The 7,066-nt window shown below is 36.3% G+C and overlaps 2 protein-coding genes across 2 annotated transcripts in view; both read right to left on the bottom strand.

Annotated features, from left to right (window-relative positions):
- Positions 1 to 34: 34 nt before the first annotated feature.
- On the bottom strand, positions 35 to 4,249 carry LOC105562230 (serine/threonine-protein kinase fray2-like). Its single transcript, XM_012012895.1, has 4 exons — positions 4,175 to 4,249; positions 3,496 to 4,092; positions 2,440 to 3,273; positions 35 to 2,352 (listed from the first exon to the last, which is right to left on the bottom strand). Exons 1-4 carry the CDS (start codon positions 4,247 to 4,249, stop codon positions 2,254 to 2,256), a joined length of 1,605 nt encoding a protein of 534 aa, XP_011868285.1. The 3' UTR covers positions 35 to 2,253.
- Positions 4,250 to 4,752: 503 nt separating this feature from the next.
- LOC105562199 overlaps positions 4,753 to 7,066 on the bottom strand; it is an 8,319-nt gene continuing 6,005 nt past the window's right edge. Inside the window, exons 3-7 of the mRNA XM_012012839.1 lie at positions 6,199 to 6,560; positions 5,824 to 5,898; positions 5,556 to 5,730; positions 5,249 to 5,484; positions 4,753 to 5,140 (exon numbers count right to left, since the gene is read on the bottom strand). Coding sequence (XP_011868229.1) covers positions 5,084 to 5,140; positions 5,249 to 5,484; positions 5,556 to 5,730; positions 5,824 to 5,898; positions 6,199 to 6,560 — 905 coding nt within the window. The 3' untranslated portion in view covers positions 4,753 to 5,083. The remainder of the gene's footprint in view (positions 5,141 to 5,248; positions 5,485 to 5,555; positions 5,731 to 5,823; positions 5,899 to 6,198; positions 6,561 to 7,066) is intronic.

Raw genomic sequence — 7,066 nt, 5'->3', positions numbered from 1 at the left:
CATTTTACTATTCGTATTTTTGTATTCATGAATGTATGTACAATGGTATAATTTATTTAAATTGCATATTTACACATCATCTCTCTTATACTATATGTACGATGTACAATATTGAATTGTAATAAATGGTACGGGCATAGATAGGAAATGAGTCGTGTTCTCGACAATTTTCGTAATTTAGGAGAAGCTGTGTATATTATACAGGAATTTTTTAAGCGATGTAGGTAAGGTCACATATTTCGCAATATTATAATAGCACCAAAGCCAGTTTTCAAGTTAAGCGGGCCCGCGAGGTCGCGTATGATGACCGGTTGCACGTGCCTAACGCCGACATTGAATGGCACTAACAATTTGCTCACCATTCTGCTCACTATTTGAACGTATAATAATACCTCAAATGCCCCGATAACACAACTATGCAAATAATGTGAATTGTCACATGTATCATTGATATGAGTTGAACACCTCTATTCTCTTGAAAAGTATTTTATTGAAGGTATAATGTGACTAAAATGTAAAAGACAAGAATGATAGAATTAATACAATTAACAGAATTCATATAATTTGTTTCAAAGCTATTTACGCACGGTTTATATGCACGTATTTTTTCCAGTAGAGATATATTCTATAAAAATATTTTATTTTAACTTTTCATGTATGTACCTTTTGTGTATGCGTACCTATGTTACCTATGTAGGTATATGCAATATAAGAAGGATGTACTTAAGCTTAACATTCATGTTACGTTCACAATATATTGCATAATAAAATTTTATATTTATTATTTTATGATTTAGTCAGTGTTTTCTCGTCCATATAGAATAAGCAGATTGCAACAATATTGTAGCAGCATTTAATTACAAGATTGCAACATTACATAAATGTTGTGAACAGAGATGTTCATAGAAGAAGGGTAAAAGCGCCACTGCCCCTCCCGTCCCCTGGAATCAGCTCTTCTTTTCATAAAGAGAAGAGATGCTATACATAAAATACTAAAAACGTTTGCTCTTTCTTTGATAAACAGAAGATATTTATATACCAAAAAGTGTATTTTGAATCTATAGGTATAATAATTTTGAAAGTAACATTTTGAATCATGTCTTCCTGGAAAGTATCCACGTCCTTGGTTGTGAAATGTTACTGCGAGATTGCTACAAGATTGTAGAGCAATGATGCAATGTCCACTTTTATATGTGTTGTGTGTATACATATACATATTACAATGATATATACAATAGTAATTTATTTTAATTGCGTATCAAGATGATATTTCTTATATTCGCTGAGTAATATTAAATTGTTTGGTAATAATTGTGACGCACATAGATAAGACATGAGTCATGTTTGTGGAAAATTACCGTAATTTTGTAGAAGCTATTGCAATATGCACTTATGTTAATTTTGGCAGAAATGGTACGGTAACGGTTTTTAAAGTAATACAACTCACGTCACGGTTTATTTCGCAACGTTCTGATAACGCGAATGGTATTGCTGACGTTAGCATAAATAACAATGTACCGATTATCGTAATAACACTGTTCTTTTCGGGTTACTCATCCATGCAAGATAATGTGAATTGGCTAGTGCCAGTGCCATTGAATTGTACACTCCTATTCTCTAATAGCTATTTCAAGATAGATTAAATATAACAATCCCAAAGCTTATTACATAGCTTATTACATGTGCAAATGTGCACGCATGTGTATATGCGCAGTATAAAAAAAGCACTTAAACATCCACGTTGTATATTCATGTTTTATTTATATAAGATTTTGCGTGTGTGCGTTTTATTTTCGCCAATCCACAATTCTGCCATCATTTTTTCGGATATCCACTTAAAAATAACGTTGTTCTTAATGATTACACAACTAATTTAAATTAATAATAGTGGGAATTATTCAATGCCATACGATAAAGATAATTTAATTGATGGTAACTCATTTTAGCGGAAGCAGATAATGACTTTTAAAACACAGTTGTAAAAATACATTTATTATTTTTCTATGATATAAATATGTATATTTTATAGGTATATTTTTGTATCTAAACAATTACACATAAATAATTTAATCGATTTCACGTATTACATAAACATAAGAATAAACATGTGTCAATCTTGTTACAGCCATAAACCTCGTTTCTCTTATTCGAGAAGTTATAATAAAAATAAGAAAGCATTCAATTTTAGATTAGTTTAAAATCAGAACATTATGAACTATCATATAATAAATATTTTTAAGTATAAAGAACTTCCTATATACATCGACTGAATATTTTAGATTTATATGTAACGTAATTGATGCTGAACCCAAAAAACTTACACATTATCCATCGCAAGACTACGTGTGGCCACTGTAAGAAAAGGAAGAATAACACATTATAATATTAAAAATGCTATTTAATAAACAATCTCAATTATTAAGCTAAGGAAATATTTACCCGCCACGTTTTGAGCAACAATTGGGTCACGAGAAGTAGTTTGCTCGACATTTTTTTATTAAAATACATTACATTCTTCCTGTCACCATTTATGTCAATTTTTATATTACCTGAGTCTTTATCAATGCTTTCATTTTTCGTGTTATTTATCTTCGTTGGTTCTTGATCGGTTAATGATGAGTCTCTTGTAATGTTTTTCTTTTTCATATCTTCCATATTATCTTCTTCGTTCCTTAATGGCTTTTTGCTATCGTGTCCTGGTTCTACAGACTTATCCAGTACTGTTCTATTATTAATCATCTTTTCTAATTCTTCATATTGATTTTTATTAGTAACAGTTTTTACGGAGTTACTTTTTTCTTGTGAAGTTTCTACATTCTTATCTCGTTCGTCTTTGCCGACGAGATGTTCTTTATTTCCTTTTTGATTCTTTTCTTTCTCACCTATAGATTGTTTTATATTTACTGTTTCGCTGTTTGTTCCTTTATTACCAGATTTGCTCTCGCCTGTCTCGTTTTGTTCTTTAGCTTCAGTTATAGAATCTGCCTTTTTGTTTAATTTTTTATTATTATCGTCTAATTGCAATACATTATCTTTCTTATTACCTTCTGCTTTCTTATTTGCTTTATTTGTTTCGTTCACTTCGTTTCTTCCATTAACATCAGTATTTTTGCGATCATCTACACTTCCTTCTTCGCTCACTAATTTACTTCTGTCTTTATCATTTCTTGGTTTACTGTCTGACCCTTCTTTGTCTTCTTTTGTCTTTTGTCTGTTATCTTTTATCTTATCTCCGATTTCCTTTGAATCTTTTACTTTATCATCATTTTTCTCCTTTTCTTCTTTAACTTTGCTTTTCATTTTATTATACGGTTTTTCTTCGCTTTCCTTTCCAGTAATTTTCTCTGCAGTGTTGAGTTCTTTTTCGTTTTTGTCATTTATTTCTCCATGTTTTAATAATTCGTCACTACTATTTATATCATTTATTTCTTTACTACTGGATTGCTTATCTTCTTTATTGTCTATTATTTTCTTATTATTTTCTTTATTAGTTACATTTTTGTATTTTTCCGATGCATTCTTGTCTATTTTTGTAGTACGTGATTTTTCTTTGTCTTGTGGTTCTTTGCTACTGATTCTTTTATCGTTAGTTACTCCTTTAGGACTATTTTCTTTATGCTGTTTTTTATGATCGTTTAATGTAATATTTTTTTCTTCACATCTAATTGCATTTGATATTCTGCATTTAGTTGAAGCATTTGTAATATCTTTCCCTTTTTGTTTCGTGTCAATCTGTCCCGTCATATTTTGAGATTCGGATTTGTATTCGTCAGTCGTTTTATTGTTTAGATTTTGCGTTTGTGGCTGCGTAAATTTTGACTCTTTTGTACCTTGTGCTGTTTCATTTTTGTCCATTTGCAAAACACCCGGAACATCTGTTTTATTGTACGTCGACGCAATTATTGTTGATCCATTTTCAAGTCTTATTATTTGTCCGTCATCCGTTGTAAAATTTCTCGGTGCTCTTATTATTATTATGGGAAAAGATGAAACTGGTATTATAACTGATATCCCTTTAATGCCGCCAACTCCCGTTGCAGTCTCAACGATTTGATCTGATATTGCAATTTTCGAAGATTGTTCCGCAACGGTCTAAATAATTATTTTAAAAATATAGAAATCAATGGATGTGTCAAAGTATAAGTACAAAACGCTGAGTGTTAAATACGCTTACCGACTCCTTTTCGGATCTTGGGCGCGCTAAAGTATCGCTTATTAAAATTATCAACAAAATCATGCGCGTTTTCATCGTAATCACGATGTGTTTGCGCGTCCGACAAGTCGATCGGAAACAAGCGGATCAAGAAAAATACGAAAACGAAAGATTTTTTAGAGATCCACGTGAACACCTAACTTTCTGAAGCGCGATATACACACTGGCCTTTATTAAAAGAGGAAGAATGGACGCTAGTTAGAACCATATTATTATACTGCCTTCTTTTGTTTATGCTTTCTGAAATGATTGCAATTTTAATTTCGTTTTTTAATTGTCTCATTTAAATAAAATAACCCGCTCGTGACTAATAGTCAGCATTTATGACGATCATATTACTGGCCGTATATGAACGTTAAACGATAATCAGAAATATTCTTTCCGTTCTCGGCGCGTTGAAATACTCTTGGAGCGTGAATCGTAATGTTTTCGCGTACAATTTGTACATTAAATAATATGTACTTTGAAGAGTGTCCGAATAAGTAACGTATAAGCTATACAATTATAAAGTAAAATAAAGTGCAGAAATAATTAATAAATTTTTCCATATAAAACTTTATTAGTATATGTATCTTTCTTGCAAATAAATCGCAGACAAAGGTATACCATAATATATACGGAACCGTCAGTTTGTATAATCTAATCACGTAGAGAGAACCACAAGATGGACATAATGTGTGTATAGCATTCATAAGTAGGCAGAACAAACATCTTTTGCCGTGAGGGGCTGAATACGCAACAAATGAGTTTGCTGAATATATTCGAAGAATTTGCTAATCTTCTATCTTCTTAGGTGTATTATTATATAATTGTCCGTTACACGTATTATTTAAAATGTGAGCTTAGAAGTAGTAAACGTACGGTGGCATCTTAGCCGACGTTGTTTCTCAGCAGTTGGTTAACAGCAGACAACGTAGAAATGGGGATCTGAAGATGAGATTGAAATCGTTTCATTAGAAGCTACGTATATTTCTCACGCAAGTCGCAACGCTCGCGAGATGTAAGTGGCTGTACAGAAGTCGAGCATTGACTTACGTTAAAAATATCGTCGAACAAGGACCCGCTGACGTCAGGTTTACCCGCGGCAACCGCGCCGCCGTCTCCCACTGCCTTGTAAAGGAGTCCGCCAACTACATCCGAAGGAGAGCCTTGACTATCAGCCGATTCTGTTGGAGCAACGTAAACTGTCTTTCTGGGGACGGTCCGGAACCTCTTTCTAAAGTACCAACGTGGATACACGGGTTTCGGAACGACTACATTCGGATTACCGGCTGGAAGAGAAAGGATTGCTCACGGAATGCCATTCGTGCAAGTGCAGAGAGGCGTAGTAATGATTGCTCACCAACTGTTGTAACCGTGTCGGCGGTGGCGGTTGCTTGGCCAGCACCTTGCGCGGGTGCGGCGGCTGCGGATGTCGGGACCACAACTTCTTTTACGGCTGGCGCTGTCCCAACGTAAACCGATTTGACCAGGCCCACTTCCGCCGCGGGTGGTACGACTTGCACTGCGCGACGTGTCTGTCGCAAAAAAAGATTTCTCTAATATAGTTTCTGCCTCTTTCAAATATTCGACGACGAAAATGTCAGCTCGACATACAATCTGCTTCTCACCTCCTTGTTGTGCGACTCTGCCTTTACAGCTGCGGGTGCGTCGGCTCGTAATGTCGCGCCAGCTGCAGCCACCTTCTGCGTTCGATAGATTTATTTTAAAGACGGTATCCCACGGGCATATTTGCAAAGGTGATTGGCGGGTTATAAAGTATCCCAAGAATCCACTATGAACTTAAATTAATTTATATAACTTATCGGAACGAACTACTAAGCTACGACTACTCTACGGAAGATGCGTTAGAAGACTGTCAATGATCTTCTTCGCGTGTCTCAATTTCTCGTTTACGTATCGTATTTGAGACCTAGAAAATCAAAATGCTGTATCCCATATTGCTTACAGAATATCAGTATAAGCTACGAAATCGCAATTGAAACCTCTTTCTCCTTCTGCGCCCTTGAACGTATGATTTGTATATTCGTGCGGCCCTTCGGCGGCTTCGTTTCGCTCGTAGCATTCGCGCTCGTCGACGTGGTAGTCGCCCCCGCAGCAGCCGCAGGCGGCTTCAAACTATCTTCATTAGCCGTGCTGCCACTTATGATGCCATCTAGTCCGCTTCCATCGAGTCCACCGCCAAGAAACACGCCCGGTCCTGGACCGCCGCCCGGTGTTGCCCCGGCGTACAAGCCACCTGCAACCGGGTTCACTGACCGCCCAGTGCCATCCAGTTTTCCACCGAGGCCAGCTGCTGCCTCTGGTCCACCACGGCCGAGTCCAGCGCGAGCGTAAAGACCGCCACCTGAAGTAATTTTGCGAGGTTTTATTTCATGTTTCCTTTTAAAACATTTAAATTTTTATAGGAGCGGCAAGATTAATGGGTCGAGGCAGAAGCATTTCAAGTTGTAGTTTTAAATCTACGCAATTCTCGTTTGACAGCATTTTTGTACCAAAGTATTAGAGTTTTCGATTGGGTACGTATTTTAAGGATTCGCGTGTACATACACATAATCCGTGCACACGGATTTAAGATATCTTCATTCACGTATACCTGTGTACGTGACACGCGTACACGTACAGTCGTGTATGTGACATATGTGACATTTTATCCAGATTCTCTAAATATTTCCTTATTGAGGTATACACGGCTACACGTTTACATATGCCACATACATATACGGATATTCGTGTACACGTGCCACGTCCACGGATATTCGTCAACACGTGTCACGTTCATGTGTTCACGCAAGGCCGTAGCCAAGGGGGGGGGGGTCCGGGGGGTCCGGACCTCCCCCGAAACCTCCTCCG

The sequence above is a fragment of the Vollenhovia emeryi genome, unplaced genomic scaffold (genome assembly GCF_000949405.1).
Source record: "Vollenhovia emeryi isolate VEMERY1.0 unplaced genomic scaffold, V.emery_V1.0 DF939193.1, whole genome shotgun sequence".
Taxonomy (NCBI): Eukaryota; Metazoa; Arthropoda; class Insecta; order Hymenoptera; family Formicidae; genus Vollenhovia; species Vollenhovia emeryi.
Note: the sequence above shows the minus strand (reverse complement) of the source record. Positions and strands in the feature narration are given on the sequence as shown.

Bases quoted from the DNA above. Each gene is read 5' to 3' on its own strand.
- LOC105562230 (XM_012012895.1), bottom strand. From the start codon at position 4,249: ATGAAAACGCGCATGATTTTGTTGATAATTTTAATAAGCGATACTTTA. The intron at 4,093-4,174 runs GTAAGCGTATTT...ATAATTATTTAG, and splicing joins CAAGATCCGAAAAGGAGTCG to ACCGTTGCGGAACAATCTTC. The intron at 2,353-2,439 runs GTAAATATTTCC...CTTTTCTTACAG, and splicing joins TGTTGCTCAAAACGTGGCGG to TGGCCACACGTAGTCTTGCG.